This window comes from Brienomyrus brachyistius, chromosome 1 (assembly GCF_023856365.1).
Source record: "Brienomyrus brachyistius isolate T26 chromosome 1, BBRACH_0.4, whole genome shotgun sequence".
NCBI lineage: Eukaryota > Metazoa > Chordata > Actinopteri > Osteoglossiformes > Mormyridae > Brienomyrus > Brienomyrus brachyistius.
In genome coordinates this window covers 47,436,882-47,461,403 of record NC_064533.1, presented here as the reverse complement: position 1 = coordinate 47,461,403, position 24,522 = coordinate 47,436,882, and the positions used below count along the sequence as shown (strand labels likewise).

Here is a 24,522-nt window from a genome sequence, read left to right as displayed (position 1 = left end):
CGTTCCCACACACTCACAATCACATCCTGTGTGCTTTTTAGAGACCCCATGTCTCATTCAGACTCTGACAGCAAACCATAGTACCTAGAGGAGACTCGCATGACATGACGTCATGGTGGAATTTGAGTCCCCAACTCTGCATGTGTGAGGCAGAGCAGTGCACACTGGCAGAGACACCCCTAATTATAGACATTTTCTTTCCTAATCTGCAATGTGAGACGTGTTTAAAAAGTGCAGAGGGACCTTCAAAGGCCCAGGAAGTGCCAGAGAGAACCTTCAGGAGAAACCCCCCTGGAACTATCAGCAACCTGAACTAGTGGCTGTATTGCCAGTGTAACTGCTACAGGTTGCAGGGGCATGACACCATCGGACTGAGATTGGATAAAACTAGCATCAGTAGAGCCTAAGGCAGTGCAGGCAGAGAGTAAAAGGGAGAAAAGCATTAATGACTTTGTTCTGCTGCATTTAGGAGAACTTAGAACATAGGAGAACTTGTTGATTATTCTGTAGATTGAGGCTCATGGGAGTTTCACATTTAGACATCTTGGTCCCGCCTCCCCCAGTCGCTTGGACCCACCTCCTCTATAGTGTGATTGACGCAAAGAGAAAATCAAGTTTTCGTTCTGCCCTCAGAACATTTTTGTCCCAGTAAAGCCCACCCAGAAGCCCACCCAGGACTAGTCTAACTGGAAGTACCCCCAGGGGAGGAAAGTCACTTCAGCTCTGTGTTGCACCTGTTGCTAAACCACAAACACTGCCCCCCCCATCCGAGCTGGTGCTCTTTAGGTTTAGCCTTACCATTTACATGTTCGACAGGTCACTCCTGTAGATGAAAATACACTTGCCCGATCATTTCACATCACTGCAAAAGACCCCACCCAGCACAGTCGTTCATTCAGGCTGGTACAAACACCCATTACTGAGGTTGACAGCATTCCGAGGTCATTGGTGTTCAGAGAGTCACAGAACACATCACCCTGTATTTAGTCTGGAGTACAGGACTGTCAAGCATGTGATCTCGTTTTAGCATCTGCAGGCCGTTGACTGTTCAGTGGAGGATTTGTATACAACGTTGTCTCTATTTAGACTGCACCGAAACTCACCTCAGGTGATTGTTTAGCTCTGTCTTGCTTATTAACCTTTATTTCTAGGAAACACCAGAAGTTTTTGAATGCGTTCTTTACCTTTATTTATTTATTTGCACGATTTTTGCTTTTCAAAATCGAAGGCCGGTCTCCTGTTTCACATTGAAAATCATCTTGGAAGCAACAACGGACAAGAATTTACGAACAATTAATTTCCTAGAAGTCCTACTTCCGAAACTCTCCTGTAATTGCCTGATTGGCTGGTGCTCAACAATTTGAAAATGGGGGCGGCAGCTGTGTCATGAGAACGAAAAAACCTCAGCGCTGACCTGCAAAGCAGAGCAAGTGGAACCGGACAAGATGAAGGCCAGTGATCCTCAGGAACTGTGATACAGTCCAATTTACACAAAACTAATTCCTCATGATTTGTCGAGGCAAATGCCATAACCCTTATTGCTGCAGAAAGAGAGAATGTTCCACCCCCAGATAGAATGTTGATCAGTCAATGGTTTATCATCACTTTGTGTTACTCCTTAGCCTGATTAATTGCTGGTCTATAAACGTTATGGCTGTCCACAGCGTTTGTGGTGTGGAACATCAAACAGCTGTTCTATAGAATCCGCTTTAGCTTATGTTGGTGTTCTCTCTGAGCTGAGTATTTCAAAGGGCTCTTCTTCTCCGTCATAGCTCCGACATGGTACTGCATATGGTATTTTTGTTGTACCAAAACACTCACAATCACATCCTAAATTTCTAATTGAGGCACCCAGCATTGATTTGTATTGAAGTATTTTGTAGACCACAACTACACAAATCCACTTCAAAATGTAAATACTCTCCTGCTTCAGTCTCACGTCAATTTTACTTTAATTTTGTCCTAGTTTATCGTGTCCATTCCTACTGCTTTGGTAGTAATGTTAAGCATGGAGGGAATCTTAGAAATACTCATGTTTACTGAGTATTTATGATCCACATTCTGAATTTACATCCTTCCACTGGAATCGAATTCGTTTTTTTTTCTTTGCCAGTTTTGACCACCTGTCTCTGAAATCGCGTTTTTCTCACACTCTTCATACATGCCTCACGTAGCTCGTGAGTGTAACAGGATATGTTTGAACGATCTCTAAACATATTTAATAGTAGACATCCATATAGAGTTTCTGTTTATAAGATTCAATTCCACAAAGTGTTGACAAATCTGTCCCTCATGTGCACTGTCTACTCTCAAATCTTTGTGGATGAGTCATGAATGTATCATTTAGTCTGGAGGGGGCCCTCATGTCCTGTCGGGATCATGGAAGCAAGTATACATCTCAGGAGTCTGAACAGGCTGCACATCTCAGGAGTCTGAACAGGCTGAACAGGCCTTTGGCTGTATGCCTTAGACTGTATGCCTGAGGAGTGCGAGCAGGCTGTATGCATCAGGCTATATACTTCAGGAGTCCGAGCAGCCTGTATGCATCAGGAGTCCAAGCAGGCTGTATGCGTCAGGAGTCCGAGCAGGCTGTATGCGTCAGGCTATAGACCTCAGGAGTCCAAGCAGGCTGTATGCGGCAGGCTATAGACCTCAGGAGTCCAAGCAGGCTGTATGCAGCAGGCTATAGACCTCAGGAGTCTAAGCAGGCTGTATGCGGCAGGCTATAGACCTCAGGAGTCCGAGCAGGCTGTATGCGTCAGGCTATAGACCTCAGGAGTCCGAGCAGGGTGTATGCGCAGGCTATAGACCTCAGGAGTCCGAGCAGGCTGCATGCGTCAGGCTATAGACCTCAGGAGTCCAAGCAGGCTGTATGCGTCAGGCTATAGACCTCAGGAGTCCAAGCAGCCTGTATGCCTCAGGCATTGGAACATGCTATATCACTCAGAAATCTGAACACATACACGCTGTATTTCTCTTGCTTAAACACCATTCAAGAGAATGTGTACATGAGAGCTGAATTTTTCTCTTTTTTGCACCACTAATTAATGAGCGGCAGGTTCACAGTTTGTTCGCTTTCTGTGTTTACATAACACCACGTTCCCCCAGGGGTACATGTCACATGATGCAGGCCACCGAGTGCCAAGCAGTCAGGCGCCCTTTGGCAGGATCAGTATCTCAGTGAGGCTGTTTGGAAATGCTGATGAGATGATTAGGCATCGGAATGTGGCCACACCCGGGCCTTGCCTGATTCTGGGCCACCGGTCCATTTCGCGACCCCAGAATTATACCCGTCCATGTGGACCATAGCCTTCATACAGTGCTAACCTTAGGATGAAACATCCAAGAAAAATACCAAAACTACCCAGAGAAAGTGCCGTTCCCCCAAACCGATCTTAGTCCAGGAGGAAAAAATGTCCATCAGAAGGTCCACTCAGCTCTGCTGTATACAGCGGGCCTGAAGGAAGCATCTGCCAGATCAGAATGAATGAAAGCTTAACTGATGAACTGGGTGACTCAGACAGACCAAAATAAAAGGGAGAGACTGGGATCTGACACAGGTGATTAAAAGTAGAGCTAAACTAGTTCAAGATGTGCTATTTCAGTGGACAAACTTATGACATCAGAGGATGTTCCGGTGTCACCGGTTGTCCTTGCCCCCTGTCTCGTTACCTTCCTGTCAAGAATTTTACTCTTTAAATAGGGAGGGGGATGTAATTTTTTTTCTACAGTAACAATTGACTCTTTCGATTCCCTGCAACAGCATAAATAAAATTAAAATACAGTCTGTCACAGGATTTAGCCAAGAGGGATAAACCAAGTTAAATTCCAGTAAGCCCCGGGAGGAGAGAAACTAAAGGAAGAAACTATTGAGAGGCTTCGCTGTCAAGCAGAATGGTCAATAAATAACATATTTTGTTATTTTGTACAGATTTTTTAGTTGTTGTGAATTTTTGACATTTCTGCTTCAAGTGATGCTGTCCAAAGCAGGGAAGGGCAGTAAGATACTGATCCGCGTGGATGACTGGCCACTTCAGGCTGCTCTCTGACTTTCTGGTCCTCGTTTCCAAGGGCAACTTCTCCCCTGGCCCCAGGTCATCACGCCCCTGCACGGACCTTTCCAGAGACCCGCAGGGAAAGCGACTTTCTCAGCCTGATCTGAAGGCATTGCCTTGTGCCTGGGATTCGCCTCTGCCTTATTTTTATTTGTTTTATTGTAGTTTATTTTCCCAAGCACTTGAGGGGCTTCCGTCGGCCTTTTTCCCATGATTCAGTGTGCAGGCTATTTTTCAGCGGTGTTTTAATTCCACCTTGTTATTCATCACCATCCACTGCCTGCTTTTTGTGTCTCTTGCCTTTTTTGAGGATCTTAAATTAGTCAGGACCTCAGTATTAACATTCCTGTGCTGGTACAAAGGCCAACGAGGGGCGTAACACACTACTGAGTGACGACGTTTACATTTGAACTTAATGTTATGTCTGCTGTAATGCATGGAGCCAAATGTGTGCATACAGGTCTGTGTGTGTGTGTGTGTGGGGGTGTATGTGTGGATTAGGTATATATTACATTGTGGGAACCAAATGTTGACCACAATGTAATAAAAGCCTGTTTTTTTGACATTGTGGGGACCATTTTTCAGCTCCCCACAAAGATCTGTGAATGCAATCAAATAAGTAATAATGCCAAGAATCTCGTATTTTGTTTAGTTACTTAAGGTGAAGGTTAGGGCTGGGTGGGGGTTAAGGTCAACAAGTGTCTGATCAGTATGCTCTGGCTCACACGTGCTCACTCGTGCACGCGTCCCCCTCCAGGACCCCTCCCCCCAGCGCGTTGCGTACCCGCTGTTGCCTCCTCGATGCCGGCAGTTCTGCTGCTTCTCCAGCTGTCAGTGTGTTTACTCGCTCCCAGAGGACCAAGCACTCGCGTTCTCCTTTTAAAGACAAAATGCCCGCTGGCCTCCTTAAATGTGCCACTTCATTCCAGAGAATCGCGTCCTGGACCAGTGAAGTGTCATGTCAGAGGGCACACGCCCCCCCACCCACCCCCACTCATTGACGTCCAGGTGATGTTTCTGCATGGGGCCTGACTCACTGTTCTTCAGTGATGATAAATGCTAATTCCTTTACTTGCCATTTGCACAAGTACTGGAACAGTGGAATGCTTCTCTTTGCCAACCTCATCTTGTTCTCCATAGCTTGGGGGGTCACAGAACAGGGTAAGCCAACATGCAGCACCCCTGGAGCTGAGAGTTAAGGGCCTTGCTCAAGGGTCCACAGACATGTGACTCAAACCAGTGATCTTCTGATCCTAAAGGAATGTGTGGCCCATATGGGGACTGAACTCACAACCTTAGCATTCTTAGCACCACAGTCCCAGGATGCTTCCCCAATGTCAGGCCCATAAATACTCTTACATTTCTTACGCTCCCTTCAGTGTTTAGCTCAGCAGGTTGTGGGATCTGTGCCCATGTCTAGAAGGGCACAGGTTCAAATCTCATGCTCGGCAGAGTAATCACTGTACAGAGAATCTCCCGGTTGGGCGCTTGAGCTAAGCCCTTAACCCCAAATTCTCCAGGCCCACTGGCTGATTATGCTCTCCGATACTCGATGTCGATTCGGAGAAATGTGTCTCGTAAATAAATTAAACTAAAGCTGTTTCTGTGGTGATGCCAGCAGACAGTCTCTTTAAGATGAAATTAAAAAACGTTATGTGTGGAAATGGTTACTGCTGTGAAAAAGAGGCATTCTGGCAAGATTTCGAATAAGTAATTGGGACCAAAAATTTCAACGTTATGGAACTGATTTTCCCACTGGCATGAGCTCCCTTGTGATTACTAATGGATTTCCCAAACATTAACAAGGTGAAGCAGCAGGCAGATCCCATTAACCCTCTCAGTCAGTGGGTGGAAACATTCAAAGACAAAGTCCTAGAGCTAGGAACTCAATTGCTCACAGTGCTGTAAACACCGACGCGTTAAGCTGATTTACCTGAGTATTTTAGCCAGTTTTATAGAGACAGACTTTCAGTAATGGTAGTCTAGGCCTTGAATTGGACATGGTGAGATTCAGGGCCAAACTAATAAGTTAACTCGAGGAGTAGAGTTTGCCATATCTATGGATATCATGATTTCCCAAGGTGCCGTTCATCAGACTGTATTGTATCTAATTAGCTTGACAGCAGTGGAAATCTGCACTCCTCCGATTTCCCTTTCTCGTGTGACAGATGAATCACAGGTTTCTGGGTTACAGTTACAGCCCAGGAGGTCATCCCGGGGGGGGGGGGCATTTTCCCGCCTGTCGCTTGCAGCTGTTGGAAACCCCACCGCTGCAAAATGGATGTTTCTCAGGGCCTTGGGGGAGATTTAGCATTAATGGTGGAACAGCATGCACTGCCAAAGCATCCCTCAACATCAAGCTCCACAGCTGGCACCTCGTCTGTGAATGAGGATCAGTGTGAGGTTCAGGCACCAGCCCCCCTCCCAGAGCACCCCCCCACCCAGCCCCACCTCGATAACTCCTAACTCACAGGGATTGTTAGCAATCAGGTACCACGCTCAGTTATCAAACTCCTCCCTTCTCTCCCCTCAATCCAAATGCCAACATTTCTACAGCTACATGTGGAGATCCCAGGAGTTCGTTGGACCGAGAAAGGGAGCATGAAATTGCATGAGCTCAGTTGTTGCCGTACCGGTGTAGCTAAGGGGGTGTTTCTGGGAAAGGAAGGAGACGGCAGCTGTTAGTACGTATCTGGAGCTGGAAAAAGTGGTATTACGATGTTGTCATGGCTTCCATCCACCCGGGACTCATTCTCCCTCCCCAGCTGACATTTAATGTCCACCCAATGCCTGTTCACTGCAGTCAGCCCATAAGAGAGCATAGCGAGTGACTTTTTATGCTTTGTAAGTGTTGCCTGGTAGTAACTAATGGAAACCATGAATGGAGTCTAGAGGCTACTGTTCAGAGCTGATTCCTAAAGCAGAAAAGAAAACTACTTAAAAAACAATATAGACTAGAGAAGAGACCTCTGTTTTGCATGACCATTCTGGAATGCTCCACTTTATCATGTTGATAATTTCTATTCTCTCTAATCTGCTGTATCTGTGTTGTGGGGCGTTTCTAAAAGATGAAGGCTACGTCTGAATGAAAACACAGACAGTCCTGAAACCTAAAACCTTCCCACAGCCTCGAGGCTGTCCACGGCACACTTGGCTTCGCTGCTTCCTCTTCTATGCGATCCGTCGTGGTAGATGGCCTCAGATACCAGGATGAAGTTGTAAAAAAGAACTATAATGTAACGTGGCGAAGGTGCTTGTTTGAGAAGTTTACAGCGTCACGGAGGACGAACCATCATGCAAGATGGGGTGAGCATGTGCATGTTCCCAGCCGGGGAGAAGTCATATGATTACCACACCATTCGCCTGCAAGCTATTTCTAGAAATATAAAAGTGTCTTCATTCTGTTTCTTGGACCCACACAGACAAGACCACACACAGAGACCAAGCTAAATGCCCATTTTGTGTCCCTGTGTCTTCCTGTCCGCACTGAAGCCAAATCACTGTCTCTTGTACTCATTTTGCTCTCCTATTTCATAAAGGCCATTCCTCCCCGATTTCATAAAAAAAAAAAAAAAAAAAAAAAAAAACTTTCTCCCATGTCATGTGACCCTATTCAGCATTTCAAGTGATACATTGTCATAGACATGATGGACGCCACTGCTCCACAACCTTGGGTGTCTGAAGGCTGGTCGTCCGCCAGCTGGCATGTTCAGCAGCAGGTAAATACTCTGTCCAAGCTTACTGAGGCCAAGGATTGAGACACCATCCAGGAACTGTTCACCCATTCACCAAACCACTCTTTGCCAGATAACCCCTGGCTTTTCCCCGTTTGAGCTTTTATTCAGATTGAACCTCATTAAGCAACACTGGGAAGAGGGTGCATGCTTGTGTACAAGTGAGGTTAACTACATCCTGGAGGTGAGAGCAAAATTTTTGTCCATTTCTAACCCCCTATAGGGTTCATGGAACAACGAGTTTAATCACAGCTTTCCAGCAAGTTTCCTGATGTGTTTTTCTCCTGGGGTTTGTCATACTGATCTCACCTGTCCCACTCATACCATGTGCCTGAACACAAAACACAAAAAAAGTGTTTTGGAACAAATTTGCTGTTAGACCTTTGAGTAATCAAGGAGGTAAAACATGTAAATATGAAAGCAGGGTCAAGCCAGTTCCTGGAGAAATTGAGGTCAGGGGCCTAATAGTAAAATCACTTGGGTTGACACAAGATTTGAAGCATCAACTTACTGATCACAAGCACAGAAGTCTAATACATGGAGACATCATCCCATAGGACTCACTGCTGTGAGACTGTGGATTTAACTAGTTTTCACTGGAGTCAAAAGAAAAATCTACTTTCCAATTTTTTGGATTGTGTCAGTTTTGTACTGTTCCGTTTGGCCTGCATGGGGCACCAGCTTTTTTTCCCCAGTGTTTAATGAGCCACATGTTTCATTTGCATGTTGCTTACGCTTCACTGTATTTCCACTATATCATCATACACAGGGATAATCAGCCGTGACATTTGTAGCACCTGCGAGCAGTCATGCAGTCGCCAAGGGGCCTCACCGCTAACCTGCCGAAGTGTGCGAATGGGTGGGGGAAGCCCTCCTCTTGAGGACCATACAGATGTGGTCACAGAAGGATAAGACTGCGGTATTTTCAGCCTGTGAACAAGCCAAGTCCAACAATCTGAGTTTAGCTAATTACTATGGTAATTTTATCCCCATTTTCTCATCCATAGTCTGTCCTCTTAAAGACCTTACTTGAAAGGGTGTCTCAGATCCTGTGCGGTGGACAGAGTCATGCCAGATGGCATTCCTAGATGTTAAAGAGTCTGTTTAAGCCTTACACATTTCTACTGTTCCTTTTTACTGCCCTATACTTTTTTCTTTGTTTTGACTAACGTTACAAAGAGAGTTCATCCTCATGAGGGAACTTGTTAACAATAGCACTCCGTTACATTTGCTTTTCCCTAAGTGGAACTTTCACACTGATGTGGTAACTTGAGAACCTTTCCTCCAATTTTGGAATTAGGTGTTGCAGGTTATTCTGGGGTGTTTCCATGGAGATCTGAAGACAAGGTGTTGGGAGACCTCAATGCCACATTAGAGCACATAGAGCACCGAGTGATTAGTGTGTTATGCAGTAAACTAATTTGTAGCTAGGATTTGCAGTAGATGGATGATATTCTCTGGGTTCAGAACATGCCAAAAATTTTTGGATGAGCATAGAAACCCAATTTGCTCTTACGTTTTTAGCAAGCTGGTGGACTGGGGTCATTTTTCTGATCTTAAGTACCGCAGAGTTTGTTAAAACACACCAGATGTTGTCTCATGTGCATGTTCGCCTCCCCAGCAGATGTTCCCTAAGTGACTGTAGAACACTGACCTACATGCCCGGAAGCATTTAGGAAACGTCCTTTGTACGTTTCCGTACTTTCTCCATTTGGAGAACAGACTCAAGGATTCCTGAAGCCCGTGGGGGAATCTGGAAACACGGAAGGGGGGCGTTCCTCATGGAGCACTCTGCGGGGGCTGCTCGCATTGGAATGAAAGCGGGGAAGTGCTGAGGAAGTGTTTGTCAATCACCATTTGGGTTTGCTGCTTGCTAATAAGCCGCAGTAGCGTGCTCGATCACACAGTGCAGTTCGGTGTGGTTCTACACTGTCGATCAGCGTTTGTGAAAATGGCTGTCAGCTGTTACCATCAGTTAAATTTTTTTTTTATTTACAGTTGCTGAGACATTTTAATGTGTCCAGAATAAACACGACATTCAAGAATAAACCCCCCTCTTCCCATAACAGACAGGGATTTTTGAACACGATCATAATTGTCGTATCTATTGGTCATCATTGGCATAGTTAATGGCCTGCTCCAGATAATTTGCTCGTAACATGTTCTCCAGAGAACTCCTTCAGCTGCTGTCTACGGCACAGCCGAAGGTTACTCTTGCTTGTAGATATCTCAGTATTAAATTTCTTCTATAAAATAAACATGCACTTTAAATTTTCTGTTTATATGAGGAATATACGCTGGACAATATTGTGGTCGCTCCATATATACACAGAGCCTTAGTGGCCTCAAGGCATCAGTCACATGCTGACCCTACCCGTCTGTCCCCCTGTTTCTGAAGACAACAGAAAGGGGAGGTGTCCAACCGGCAGGCCCAGCTTTCTGCCTCATTGCTCACATTATCTCCATTGGATCAGGGATGCCATGAAACTGCACCCAAGCCGACTCAACACAGCAGAGCCTAAACTACGGCTGAGCAGCCTATGCACACAAACAGCCCTGTGGCAGGCGAATTGGCTTTGCTTTTAGCTGTTTTTTTGGTACTGACAAACTGAAGGTGACTGTATTCTTGTCTAATGTACCGTGAACTCATGGCGAAGCGCTACGACTTCCATTTTTGCGGATACTCTGCTCGGTAGCGGTATGAACATGTCATATAACTCGTGTGCTGGATTCTCTGCCACCCACTCCAATCTTGGAGGCTCTGTATGTGGTCGAGGTTCGTCTAATCCTCAAAATCTGTGCACAGCTAATTTGTGTTTAATTTGCCTTTAAATTTCCGTTGACTAAGAAAATAGGATTTCACAAAGTAACTCTACAGCCATGTGTTACGAGGCCAGTGCTGTTTAAGAGCCATGGGAATCTTCACCAGGCTGGATTTTTTTTAACCCCAGCTGGTTTTCTCATCTCAGGTTAATTTTACCAGGGTATTCAACAGAGAGGCGTGAACCCCCAGCTCTCCCAATAAACGCCTATTTTTTTCTCCTCAGAGCTCTGGATGAAACAAATACTTGCAAAATAGGGATGGTTGCTATGGACACAGAGACCCCCACATGTACCATGAGTTTAATGTTTCGTCGGCCAGAAGTGTCCAAGCATTTGGTTTTTCTGGTGTGAACACTCACATGACACACCTGCTGGTAATCAATCTCTGCGTGGAACAGAGGCGCAAAAGGGTGTCCATTCTGAAATCGAATCAAAACTCAGCTTACGATTAATGATATGCTAACGACGGACTTAGTACAAAAGCGGAATATGCTAGGTGAAGAGCCAGGTCAGTGACTATCTAATCAGTATCTTTTTTTTTTTTTTTAATTTTAGCAGACTCATGTCTTTTGGTTAGATTTATGAGATCTTTGAGATGTCCCCAGCTCACATGACACTTTCATCCGGGTGGGAGACTTGAAAAAACATTAGCAGAGATCAGCCTAGGTCAGAAGAAGTCACCACACAAAGGCACAGATAGACTGGGGTGGAGGGACCGGTAAGAGTAGCTGAGTGGGTAGCTGAGTAGCTGATTATTTCACTATTCTATTCTACTCTATTCTATTCTATTCTGTTCTGTTCTGTTCTGTTCTACACACACAATTAATTAAATTAGATTATGAAAATACGTTAGATCATGAATTTTGTCGTTCTGATGTTCAGACTGAAAGTGTCCCTAAGAAATGTTCACATTTTTTCGCATATTTGAGCTGTAATTAGCTTTAGAATCACAATTAGCTTGGAAGTAGAGAGGGCTTGAACCTGAAGCCTTATCTGCAAACCTGGGCACCATGGAGGGAGTGTGAGCTGAAGTTTGTTATGAGTGGAGGGTTTGTCTTCCCTTGGGATCACTGTGTGAAAGCACATGCTAAGATGCTTAACCACAGCGGAGCGGGGGGCAGATCTCAGTCTACCGTGACTTGTCAGAAATAGGAATTTAGCAAAATAGACACACATTTTTTCCCTTTGAGGAATTGTAATTTTATATGCTAACTTGCTGTTTAGTGAAGTGTGTAGTAAGTGTCCTGTAGGTGGCGATGCGAAAAACATTCACCCTAAGCCACGTGAAATGACGCAAGGCTCAAATTTTAGGATATGAAATTGGCGCCATCTGGTGGTAATTAATGAACATTGCACGGCTTCAGAGAAAATCATGTGTCGGCTTTGGGAAACACTTCAACATGAAATACAAAAGTTCTCTAAGTATACAGTGCTTCTTTTATTAAAATCATGCTGTTGTACAAATAAGGTAGGGTGTGTTACTGTTACTTCTGTGGTGGTTCTGCAATTTCCCTTTGAATCCAGTCTGGCCAATTTGTAAATGTGAAGCTGTAAGTGGTGAGTCTGTCAATTGCGAGTAAATAAAAACAGATTTATTTTTACCTGGTACCAACATAGTTGGTGTCTTTTCCATATGGCATGACATATTGTTGTGGAATGGTTTTCCAGTTACACTCTGACTGTCGCTTGATATTAATGACAATGTTAATGCCATGGTTTCAGGGACGGCCAGGACCAGTTGGCCCCCAGGGATCCCAGGGCCCCCCAGGATACCCCGGGGAGCTGGGAATTCAGGGTCCTAAGGGACACAAGGGTGATCAAGGACCCCCTGGCATTATTGGACCCAAAGGAGGAGTGGTGAGCGTCTGTCGATTCATAAAGCTCGTCTTACACCGGCAGCAACCTAACAGCCTCACTCTGCCACCCAATTACAGGGGCTGGGAGGTGTGCCAGGTTTCCAAGGAGCGGATGGCATTCCGGTGAGTGACAGCTCCCTAGAACCAATCACAGCATCCACAATGCATTTTGGCTCATGGGAGTTTTACTTACACAATAAATGTTCTGAGGACAGAAGAAAAAATGAACTGGAGGAAGTGGGTCCAACCAATCGGATCTCTTGGCCCCACCTCCTCTAGCTGCTTGGACCCGCCTTCTTTACAATCAAGCTGCATTTTGACATTTGACATGGAGAGTCAGTCGTTGGTGTCATACTGTGACTTTCTTGGGTCACAAGTCTTATTTGGAATTGTGTGACGCTAATGTTGGCATAGCTTCCTGCTGTATTCGTCATAAACCGGTGTATGCGTTTGTTATGTCATGTCTTTATCCACCTTTTCAGAAGCCATCAATGTATATGCACAGTATGTGTGTGCATGTGTGAGTCTGTGTGTGTGATGTTCATGCCTTTTTCTTTATGTTAATCTACAGGAGATAAATTATGATACTAGCGAAAAAAAGAAAGGAGTTGCATATTTTTCTTAACAGTGATTTGCCACCTCTGTGACACTTGGTCATGTGATACAGGGTCACCCAGGGCAGTCAGGGCCCCGGGGGAAACCAGGCGCTGATGGCTGCAATGGGACCAGGGGAGAAAGTGGGTTTCCAGGACAACCAGGCTTGATGGGTTATTCCGGTTTCCCGGTGCGTATCCAAAGCCCCTAGTGGACAGAGATGACTATTACAGTTGGCTTTCAGTTAGTTTAATTAGAAATTAATGAAGGATATGGAATTTTGTAATGATTTTTTTATGTGAATAAATGTTCCAGGAAAATCGTACAAAAAAATAAATAAATCACTGTTATGAAACAGGGGGAACCTGGCAGGAAGGGAGAGAAAGGAGACCCCTTAGACGTGACGGTGTACATGAGACGTTTTCAGGTGAGCGGATGAGACGATAGTTCAGAAGCCAGGCTTCTCTTTTAGATAAGACATGAGAGACTGTTCCCTGTGTCTTCCAGGGGGATCCCGGCTCCCCAGGCTCCCCAGGATTAATGGTGAGTTCCCATTTCTCTGCTGAAATCTCTTTACTTGCATCTCCTGTATCCATGTATTCATTCACATTCTCTCTCTGCCTCTCTCAGGGCCCTGAAGGCTACCCTGGTTTAGACGGCCCCATTGGACACATCGGGCCGAAGGTGAGTGCGGCTTCACTACAGATGATTTCCATCGGGGCTGAGAAATGCATGATTTCCTCATGAAGAATTTAACTTCTGAGTTCTATTGTTTCAAATTTAGGGTCCCAGTGGAGTCCCTGGCTTCAAAGGATCAAAGGTAAGCCTTTGTTTATTCATTAACTGTCCTCTGATAAATTCTTAGATGGTTTAGATTTCTGTTTAAAAAAATGCTGCCCTCTGCAGGTGAGAAATTGAACTGATTTAATTGAGGGTTATAGTTTAATTGGATTTGAAACTCAACCTGTCCTTTTAATGCAATTAATATGAAAATCGCCTTCCAACAATAACCTTTTGTTGTTAATCCTTTAGGGTTCCACTCCACATATGTCAAGGGAAATGTTAAAGGGAGCCAAAGGAGATCAGGTAAGATGTCAACCTGCAGGGGGAGCTGTAGATCTCAGAAAACAAGGAGGTTCTCACTGTGTCTGTCTTCTGAACTCAGGGTGAAATTGGCGAACCAGGGTTGCCCGGGAATGGCACTCATCAGCATATCGGACCAAATGGCAGCTTACCAGTGAGTCTATCGTATCTGAGAACCACTTATACCATGTGATTTCTTTTTAATATGGTGATGAAACAACCTTGAGAAAGTGAACTATTAGTTTTGCTTCCATTCTGGAAAAAAATTTGACATCAGTGGGCCCGGGGAGGGAGGTCTATTGGGTCTGTTATGTCTTAGGCCTTAGACAAGAAGATATTGTTTTGAATATTGTGTGCCCTTGTGTCATAGCCAGTCAGCCCGTAGTCAGTGTCACAGGCCCTGAGCCCTTGGAGAGACATCTCGCTATCCGTCCCAGAAAGGAGCGCATCAGGAACAGATGTAAGGCAAATAATAGGGAATCTTATTGGGGTTAAAAAACAGGAACAGTGAAACAAAATGGGACCATGAGAGCTCAAAACAGGAAGGCTAGCAAAAGGTAAGGCACAGGCAATGGGAGGAATGATGCCAGTGACAGGACTGGGGAACAGGACTCAGAAGTACTTTTATACATTACTGACGAGGGAGCTAATGAGAGGCAGCTGGAGTGATTAACATGAGGGTTAGGAACAAGAGGTAAAACAAATGAGTAATAGGCGTGGCTTGTTAGGGCCACGCCAGGGAGAAGACAGGAAGGTCAGGTGCATGTGATTGGCAGGACGTGACACTATATGTGACCCATCACCACAAAATGAGTCTTATGGGTGAAATTCTACCAGGACCCTCTACCAGGAAAGGCTTCAAGTTTGGCCATGGATAATGCTAGGATTTGCCTCATAGGGGCCATCATCAAGCTGAAGAGATACAGGACACCATCCCACCCCATGACGATAAAATTTGTACTCTCTGTGCACGTAAATACCAGATAAATTGCTAAATGTTTTTAGAAAAAAATATTTTTTCACATGGGCACAAAAATAGGATGGCTAAAGCCCCCCGAAACAGGGTCCACAGTCGCCTATGGTTTGGCCCCCAACTCTGGTTGTTGAATCACGTGACTCCTTACACATTTTGGAGAACTTCTGTAATGGAAATATTGCAAGCATGTGTGAAGGCTTGAGGCAACTTAACATTGTATTTGTTTCTGAAAATGCTTCTGCTTGCTTGTTTGTCTTCAAAGGGTGAAAAAGGACAAAAGGGGATGAGAGGAGATAAAGGCGACAATGTAAGTGAGCCGCTTGTTAGCGTCCGTTCAGCTGCCTGTTAAGAAACTAAGAGCAGAATTCTGAGCTGAGAATGTATGCGCCATTCTCCTGTCTATCTCTGCAGGCTGATAACAGAGGAGAAGCCGGAGTGATGGGATTTCCTGGCCAGCGGGTTGGCAGTTTGCTATATTCTTTCAAATTGGCTAAGTAGCCTTTTGTTTTTGTAGCTGTCAAAATTTTATCTGATCTCACTTTACTTTCAGGGATCTTCGGGCTTTGACGGTGAACCCGGAGCACCGGTGAGTTCACCTGGGCGTTTTTCCTGTCCCTTTAGCTTGGCTGTCACTCGGAGGATCAAAGAACAGAGTGAAGGATAGGAGATTCAGGCAAAGAGTTTACAGATTTTGTCCAGATGGGTGGTCTACTAATTATTGCTCGTCTCTCATTCCAGGGACTTGACGGATTTCCTGGTTTACATGGAAGAAACGGAGCCAAGGTTTCATGCAATTTTCTTGGCACGCATATTAAGACAGAAAAGACAGGAAGAAGTTTGCATGCTTCATTTGGTCTATTTATACAGCTAAACATTTCATTAACTTCAAGTTTAAGTGATTCCAATGGGACCAACAGCTGTCAGGTATTCTTGATTGCTGGTCCCAACAAGGTTTTTACAATGGTCACTTTGGGCCAATTAATATGAGTTGTTAAAAAGGTCCAATTTCACGAAGGACTACAGTCACAACACAAGGTCAGAATCTTGGGTCCACATTAATGTTTATTCGCAGTCAAAACACACATATGGTAGTAACTTTGCCAAAGTGTAATTGATGTATTTGTTGAGTAACACCAAGACTTGTGTTTCAGGGTCAGAGGGGAGACCCTGGTGATGTGATAGATTCTGGGACCACTTTAGGTAAGTCATATGATGACGGAGTATGAATGTTTAGGATTATCACCTGATCTAATATTCATTCTGACAGCCAATCCATGCTTGTTTTGAAACTGCAGTGGGGCCCCCAGGCCCTCAGGGTGAGATGGGCCCGCAGGGTGAGACCGGGGAATGGGGAGAGAAGGGTGTGCCAGGTCTTTCCGGACCTCGACCCGACACCAGCAGTGGTAAGACGGCACTTAGGCTATGACCAATTCCAAATGCATGAACTGTGCTTTACTCTTCTAGTTCTCTCTAGTCTCTCTGGTTCTTTGGTGTACAAAGAACATTTTACAGCTGGAAGAAAATAAGCCAAACATTATACTTTTGTGTGATTCCTAGGGTTATTGGCTGGTCCCCCTGGACTGAAAGGATGGAAAGGCACCAAAGGATATGTTGGCAATTCCGGAGCCCCCGCTCAGATCGCTGGATCTCCTGGTGATGATGGTCGGCCTGGCATTCCTGGAGACCCTGGTCCTATAGGATCTTGTAAGTCAGTGTTTCCCAATCTGGTCCTCGGGGACCTGCAGACGGTCATGTTCTCAGTGGGACAAAAATGTGGACTGTCTGCAGAGAGCTGGGAGGGAACAAACACATGTTCTGCCTGTGGGTCTGCATGGATGGAGTGTTAGGTAAGTGGACACCAGTGTTATGGTGGGACCAAAGAAGAACAGCAGTCTGGAGAGGAGTGACCTCTCCTGATTAAGGAGACGCCATGAGAGGGTGGCAGATGGCTATGGTGTGCAACACTGATGAACAAAATGACGGTTCATGCACCAATTTTTGTTATTGTTTTTTTTGCTTTTCAGTGGAAACTGAGTTTAGAGGTTTACTGGGTGAAAGTGGGCGTCCAGGACTTGCTGGATTGAAAGGTCCTAAAGGTGAAGCTTCGACATCTATCTCCATGGCAGATTCTCAGCCTACATCCTTGGTCCGAATATCAAAGTGCTTCCCAGGTGAGGCCTGAGCCCAATTGAGCATATCTCCAATGGGCCCCTTCCTCTAGGAGACCCGGGGCCCTGCCAGTGCAGTACTGTGGAGTCCCCGCCCGGCCGTACTGGCCTGCCAGGGCCACCCGGCAAGCAAGGCATCCGAGGCGAGTGGGGCCAACCAGGAGACAGAGGCCAGCCTGGACCACAGGGTGAAGACGGATTGCCGGTAAGATCTGATCTTTTGGGGGTGACACACAAGCCACTGTCAGTTTAGCTGTTGTTATTCACACAATATTATTCAGTCTGATAACCAAATTACCTAACATTGCTCATGCCGTTCTGCAATAGGTTGGTGCCCCATCCTAGGTTGCTCCCTGCCTTGAGCCTGTAGGCTCCGATATAGGCTCAGGACCCCCCCGCGACCCTGAATAGCACAAGTGGCTTCAGAAAATGGATGAATGGATGGATCGATGGATGGGTGCATTATTATTAACTTAGTAGAGCTTTGCGCTATCAATGTCATGGGTTCAAATTCCAGGCAGCACAGATACATTATAACCCTTCCCTCTACTGTAAGCCAGATAATAGCATCAAATAAATGAGTAAATGTAATTTGGGGTTCAGTGCCTTCTTCACGTAACTGATTCCTGGATCCTGTGGAATCGGTTTCCCTTTTGGATATGGGATGCGATTTGCAGATGTAGCCACACATGCATAAGTCAGCTCCTTCTCAATCATTCATCTGCAGGGTTTCCCAGGCCCAGCAGGGTCTCCGGGTCCCAAGGGCCACAAAGGAGCGCAGAGGGAAGCCACAGAAAAAGGTACCTGCTGCCCCAGCACGCCTGCCCGCGGTGTGATCTTCCTTTCCGCTTCATAGGGAACAGCCTGTGTTTCTTTGAGGCGTCTCCAGCTAATAATGGGGCTGAAAATGCTAACGGCGATAGCAGAGAAGCAGGCGTTTTGCATGGCTGATTTAGGAGGCTGAGTCTCTGGGTGTTTCGTAGGACCTCAGGGTGACCCAGGGGACCCTGGGGTAGGAGGGGACGCCGGAAGCCCAGGTCAGCCTGGACCTAGTGGATTTTCCGGAATTCCTGGCATGCGAGGTCCTCCTGTGAGTCCCTCCTCTCTTCTGGAGGCTGCATGTTAACTGATGTCCTTTGTATAATCTTCCAATATAGCAAGACGTTGAATTTGAATTCTTTTGAATTGTAAATGATTATAAAGAATCTACCCATGTATACCTGTATACCCATAATGCTTTCGTTTATAAGAGGGTGTGGGGTGTGTGTGTGTGTGTGTGTGTGTGTGTGTGGTGGGGAGGTAGGGTGGGGTTACTATGTACACTACTGGTCAAAAGATTTTTCACACTCTGAGATTATCTGCCTTTGAATGTTTACAGTTAACATTTATTAAAAATACACCCAAAATTCTTTGCTAAGAAATTAATTTACAGTATGTTCACCATTTGAGTACCGTTATTAGTAAGAAAATGTCATATCTTTGATTCATCAACATAACCTCCTCTATCAGTTATAACAGCAGGGCAAATTTGAGGCATTCTTTGTACAAGGGACATCAAATACTGCTCAGTTTCGTCAGCCTCCAATTTGACGCAGCCATCACCACACAACCAGTTAATATGGTGTCAGACATGCACTGGTACATACTCATTCCATGATATAATGGAAATTTGTTTTATTTGACTTTCACTTATAGTTGTTCACTCAACTAGCCTTATATAATGCTTAAGCAGAATAAAAAAATCTGCAGTTTATGAAATTGGAACAGTGGTGAAAACCTGTGGTATGCACAAACTTTTGACTGGTATTGTATATTGCATTGTGAAGACCAAATGTCCCCACAATGCGATAGAAACCTGCCATCTTGATGTTGTGGGGGGGTAACTACAGTCAAAAAACTAAAAATTCCAAAAGTGATTAACACTTTACTTGACGGGGTGCAAATAATATGGCAGTATTATTGCTTATGTATTAATTAACCACAAACTAAGTCCGAGTTACATACTGATTTAATGTTGATTCATCATTAATATTTTTTTTTCCTCAAGCAGTTCCTATATTTGTCACTATGTCTGTTAATTCTATAAACCTTTGTGAACCATTGAAGAAACAAGTCATAAATAGCATAAGTGGTAACACTGTACTTGAGGGGACACAATGTAGCAGGACACGCTTACTTAATGTATTAATTAACTACCAACTAAGTGTTAATTCATCATTAATCAATTATAATGGTTTATGTATCTCATGCGGGGTCTATTAGGTAATTATTAAATAGTTAGTTAACTACTAACTAATATAGTTCCTAAATGGAATACATCACCCATCATGACTGACTAATGATGAACATGGGAACAGTACATAAGAAACACTTAGTTACTGATTAATTAATGCACTAAGTAAGCATGTACACATTATTTGTGTCCCCTTGAGCAAAGGGTGACCCTATATGTGTTTCTACATCTATTTCTGTAAACTTTTGTGAACTACTGAAGGAACGACTCATGAATAACACAAGTGAAATACTGATCTCATGTTTGTTCGTCATCGCTAAATCATGATGCATCTTTTATCTCAAGTAGTGACTATGTTTGTTCATGATTTGTACTTCAGTAGTAACTGAGTTATTACTAAGTATTTGTGTTCCATCATCTAAAGTGTCCCACAAACATATAATTATAAACCTGTGCGTGTCTGTCTGTCTGTGTATGTCTTTGTTCGCATGTATCTTCTGGTTTGTGCTTCAGGGTGACAGGCCCTCTGGACCTCCTGGAGAGAAGGGAGTGAAGGGTTCTCCCGGGCTTCCAGGACCCCATGGGGATCCAGGGGACCCCGGCATAGTTCTGGGTGCAGAAAAGGGGCTGCCAGGTCCTCCTGGTGATTCAGGGTATGATGGCCAAGCAGGACCCCCTGGCCCCAAAGGTCTTCCAGGTTAGTCCCTTATTCTTCTTAATCTTCCTTGATCTCTCTACTGAGTCTTGACAGTGCACATAAACACAGTTTTATTCAGCTGTATATTTTAGCCATACTAGCCTACTGAATGATTAACAAAATTTATAATAACAGTAATTACAGTCTGAAGGTTCAACACATAAACTCAGTTAACTTACTGACGCCATGCTCTGCTGGGGGTCTTGCTACATTTCAGTGGGCTATGGGCTACCCTGTGACCTATGCGCTTGTAGCTTCAGCACATGGTGCTTATGTGGGTGTATAACTGGGCTAACCCTAACCTTCCTCTGTGGTACCTTCTGCTCTTGATTCTGGAAGGAGGCTGTGATCTGGAACATGGTGGTGACATGAACGCTGCAGGTATCGCCTCCAACTGGACAGCTTGTGCTACCGTCGCCTCCTAAAACCTCCATGTCCTCTTTTTCTCTCTGATTTCAGTATCAGTTCATGCATCATTTCCCATGATGCAGCAGCACATGCTGACATACTGAATGTCATGTTGTTGTGGCGTAATTCATAAGACCCTTTTTCCGCATGCTGTCAATGAGACACGGCCATGTTGAGTAGAATAACAGGCCTTACGCAGTGTGGGATTCTTGTGATTTCTCAGGAGAGTGCATCGCTCTGCCAGGGCCTTCTGGTGAACGGGGCCCTCCTGGAGCTCCAGGCATCGATGGTCACCCAGGTAATTTCAGCTCCAAAACTGTTATTGATTGTCCTGTGCAACAAGAAATTTTTCAAAAAACGAGATGGTAAATATAGACCTAGTTCTGTCAGATCTTACAAGCCTTTTTGCTGCCTCAGGTGCGCCTGGTCGTAAAGGGATACCGGGACTGCCTGGAGAAGAAGGCCTCAAAGGTGAGAGAGGAGATCCGGGTGGAGGAGGGATGCCAGGCCCCCCAGGTGAGTGTCTGATTAATCTTAACTTACAAATTTCTCAAGTTTCACAGCATCCATCTCTGTCACACCATGCTGGTGCTTTAGCATCTAACTAATTATGCTATGGGCTAAAATTAGATGTTTTTTTCTGATAATATTGTATATTAACGAGAATAATGTCCAGCTATACAAGAACCGTTCCAGCCAACCACAAGCTTGGACTACTCCAAGTCTGGACAGAGCTGAGTTATTTCTGTGTCCCAGAGGTGGAAAGTTCAGGCCCAGAAAGTACAGATCCAGACCAAGGTTTTGTTTCTGCCAACCATTTGAGTCCTCTGTGTCTGTAACTCTTTATGCTTAACTGCTTGGTTGTGACATAATCTGGATTTGTACCTTTTGGACTTGAACTTTACAGGTATGTTTTGTCCCCCCCACCCCCCTAGATGTTTCAAAAACTAAATAATTACCTATCGATCAGACTCTGAAGATCGTGGCCAACTAGCTGGTTAGCATAACATGCTGTAGGAATGTGTTAATATTTAGTGTAGTGACAGTTTCTGGCCAACAGGGGGGTCCCACACAAATGCATGGTCTGATATTCTGAATTGAGGTAAACACAACTGCTGTGGTTGGGTGTATGTGAAATTAACCACGTGAAAAAAAATGCATTATCATAAATTGGACAGAAATGTGCCATTTTTTAAAAGGCAGCCTTTTAATGTGACAAACTGCAGGTTTTACGGGCCCCCGTGGGGATGGGGGTAAACCAGGCGACCGGGGCCAGCCAGGGACACCCGGTTTTCCAGGAAAACCAGGCAAACATGGGGATCCTGGACAGAAGGGTGACCATGGGGAGGTTCTGAACGCACTACCTGGGCCATCTGGAGAATCAGGACCTCCAGGACTTCAAGGTCTGAAGGGCGCCCCTGGGGATCCTGGCCAACAGGGCTATCCAGGTGAGAAATAACTCAGAACAGTACAAGGGGTCAATGCCATCCGTCGATCCATCCATCCATCCATCCATCCATCACCCCTTCAAATGCTTATCTTGGTTACGGTTGCAGGTACGGATGAATACCAATGAAATATAATTAACAGAGACAAAGTATAAATACACATACAATCAAGCTGTTGCAGGTTGCTCCAACAGCACAGTTCAACTTCAACCTTCCCCACAGGGATGCCTGGAATGCCTGGTATCGTTGGTTTCAAGGGTGAGATGGGTCCTACTGGTCTGCAAGGGGAAGAAGGAAAACCAGGCCGAGCAGGAATAACTGGTTACCCTGGGGCAGCAGGATTGAGAGGACCTTCAGGCCCTCAGGGAGCACTTGGTGGACCAGGTGAGATACTCTCGGTTTTTGGGTGAATATCTGGGGATCTTGATCAACTGTGGTGAGAAATACATTATTTGTCTTGTCCTATAGGTATCCCTGGAGTTAAAGGGCTTCAGGGTGATTCAGGACCTCCCGGTCCAGTGGGAATGAAGGGCTTCCCAGGAGACCCAGGTGACACTGGTCTAAAAGGCAGCGATGGGTCATCTGGAGATCCAGGGGAGGAAGGCGAGTTCGGCTTCCATGGTATGCCTGGAATTAAAGGTTTGTGTCCATCTCTCGCCAACCCTGCAGTGCCATCTCATTTCTGTAAGCCAACATGCAAATGACGAAGCAGTTTAAAGTAACATAGTTTCTTTTTATCTGGCGTTATCCACTTGCAATTCCGTTCCCATGCAGGTTCTAAAGGCTCACTAGGCCTGCAAGGCTTTACTGGGGAGCAGGGCCTCAGAGGTCTAACGGGTGTTCCTGGTCTGAAAGGCGAGACTGGTTTCATAGGTGCTCCAGGGCAGAAAGGTATCATTGGGCAACAAGGCGAAAAGGGTAAGTCTGGTGACCATCTGCTGATCTGGTGTCTTATGTTTGATCTTCTGTCATAAAACCAGCAGGCTAAGCAGAGTAGGGGTCCCTGAAGCCTGTAGTAATAATAGCATACATAGGGACTGCCCAGTACACCAGAGTCTGCTGATGAAATGTCATTTATTCACACGCGGATCTGTTGTGTTAGACTAGTGAATGGTGAAGTAGACTTTATAAAATAAAGAAAAATTATATAACCTTTCTGTATTGTTTACATGTGTGCGTCAGGTGAGAGGGGGTTGGTCGGACCTCCGGGTGAAAAACCAACACTCCCAATAGGCATGAAGCAAGACATGAAAGGGGTTAAGGGTGAACCTGGGAAGCCAGGAGATCCAGGATTCACAGGGCCCAGAGGTAAGCCTGCCTTTCTCAGCGGGGTCCTGGGGGACCCCCAGACAGTCCACGTTCCGGCTCCCTCCCCTATTTGCTATAACATCATTTCAGCCATATGAAGCATTCGGTCATCACCATTCATCGGGGTTAAATAACACACACACACGTTTGTAATTATATCTTTGTGGGGACTCTCCATTCATTTCTCTAGATAAAACTCTAATCCTAACAATGACAACCTTAACCCTAACCCAGCCTAAATCTTAACCATAGGTAACCTGAATAATGGAATCCACAATGTCAGAATAACAGACTTTTATCACATTGTGTGGGACATACAATATAATATAAATATAATCCTCATTATTCCTGTCACTCAGTCAGGACCGAATTAGGAAACACTGCAGTAGGACACTGATTGCTAGCCCTTAAAGGTGCATAGCATTCCGGCTAGGAACTCTGACTGGAGCTGAAGTCTTTACAGGGGTTACGCCCAGGCAACTGCTGACGAGAGGTTTCTCAATCTGCTTGTGTCTAACCCTCCAGGTACCAAGGGTATGCCTGGTGTGCCAGGTGTCTCTGGGTTCGATGGCTTGCCTGGAGAGCCCAGCCTGGAGAAAGGTACCCAGGGCAGCCCTGGGTTGCAGGGCCTGACAGGGCACAAAGGGATGCCAGGCCCCACTGGAAACCAAGGAGTTGAGGGGTTTTCTGGCATGCCTGGGATCAAGGTAAGGAGGGGTAGCCCAGCAGCACTTGAACACTGGGCATGGCTCCTGAACGATGCTCATTGGCGTTACGGTTTCAGGGCAACAAGGGATCAATAGGAGCCTATGGACACATTGGGGAACCGGGCTTGAAGGGGTATAAAGGTATGAAACTATTTCTGTGGGTCTCTGCCTGTCATGGTTACATTCAGAGCTGTAGCTTTCATCTTAACATTGGAGGAGAATAACAGAGCTGTAGTGTTACTCACTAGTTCAACGGTTTAACTAGGAGCTTGTCTGGGCAGGTGAAGAAGGCCCGATCATCAACCTGCCAGGTTCCACGGGATTGAGAGGTGAAGATGGTATACCTGGAGACCCTGGTAAGTTACGGACAATGGTATGTGGGTGAAAAGCATGCTTGTGTCCTGCCATTAATGCCAGACTTCATTACAAAAC

At 45.3% G+C, this 24,522-nt stretch overlaps 1 protein-coding gene across 2 annotated transcripts in view; it reads left to right on the top strand.

Annotated features, from left to right (window-relative positions):
• The window catches only part of col4a2 (collagen, type IV, alpha 2), a 48,453-nt gene that overhangs the window by 17,973 nt on the left and 5,958 nt on the right, over nucleotides 1-24,522 (top strand). Inside the window, exons 5-36 of one of the 2 annotated variants that reach the window (XM_048971931.1) lie at nucleotides 12,335-12,469; nucleotides 12,547-12,591; nucleotides 13,136-13,252; nucleotides 13,421-13,489; nucleotides 13,570-13,605; nucleotides 13,693-13,746; nucleotides 13,847-13,882; nucleotides 14,095-14,148; nucleotides 14,228-14,299; nucleotides 15,384-15,428; nucleotides 15,533-15,580; nucleotides 15,672-15,707; nucleotides 15,860-15,904; nucleotides 16,273-16,321; nucleotides 16,417-16,524; nucleotides 16,679-16,825; nucleotides 17,146-17,217; nucleotides 17,343-17,494; nucleotides 18,017-18,089; nucleotides 18,273-18,379; nucleotides 20,036-20,219; nucleotides 20,559-20,600; nucleotides 20,851-20,925; nucleotides 21,045-21,143; nucleotides 21,854-22,075; nucleotides 22,298-22,459; nucleotides 22,544-22,714; nucleotides 22,850-22,993; nucleotides 23,258-23,383; nucleotides 23,909-24,090; nucleotides 24,168-24,231; nucleotides 24,372-24,446. In XM_048971931.1, coding sequence (XP_048827888.1) covers nucleotides 12,335-12,469; nucleotides 12,547-12,591; nucleotides 13,136-13,252; nucleotides 13,421-13,489; nucleotides 13,570-13,605; nucleotides 13,693-13,746; nucleotides 13,847-13,882; nucleotides 14,095-14,148; nucleotides 14,228-14,299; nucleotides 15,384-15,428; nucleotides 15,533-15,580; nucleotides 15,672-15,707; nucleotides 15,860-15,904; nucleotides 16,273-16,321; nucleotides 16,417-16,524; nucleotides 16,679-16,825; nucleotides 17,146-17,217; nucleotides 17,343-17,494; nucleotides 18,017-18,089; nucleotides 18,273-18,379; nucleotides 20,036-20,219; nucleotides 20,559-20,600; nucleotides 20,851-20,925; nucleotides 21,045-21,143; nucleotides 21,854-22,075; nucleotides 22,298-22,459; nucleotides 22,544-22,714; nucleotides 22,850-22,993; nucleotides 23,258-23,383; nucleotides 23,909-24,090; nucleotides 24,168-24,231; nucleotides 24,372-24,446 — 3,046 coding nt within the window. The remainder of the gene's footprint in view (nucleotides 1-12,334; nucleotides 12,470-12,546; nucleotides 12,592-13,135; nucleotides 13,253-13,420; nucleotides 13,490-13,569; nucleotides 13,606-13,692; nucleotides 13,747-13,846; nucleotides 13,883-14,094; nucleotides 14,149-14,227; nucleotides 14,300-15,383; nucleotides 15,429-15,532; nucleotides 15,581-15,671; nucleotides 15,708-15,859; nucleotides 15,905-16,272; nucleotides 16,322-16,416; nucleotides 16,525-16,678; nucleotides 16,826-17,145; nucleotides 17,218-17,342; nucleotides 17,495-18,016; nucleotides 18,090-18,272; nucleotides 18,380-20,035; nucleotides 20,220-20,558; nucleotides 20,601-20,850; nucleotides 20,926-21,044; nucleotides 21,144-21,853; nucleotides 22,076-22,297; nucleotides 22,460-22,543; nucleotides 22,715-22,849; nucleotides 22,994-23,257; nucleotides 23,384-23,908; nucleotides 24,091-24,167; nucleotides 24,232-24,371; nucleotides 24,447-24,522) is intronic. The other variant, XM_048972554.1, reaches the window with a different exon arrangement.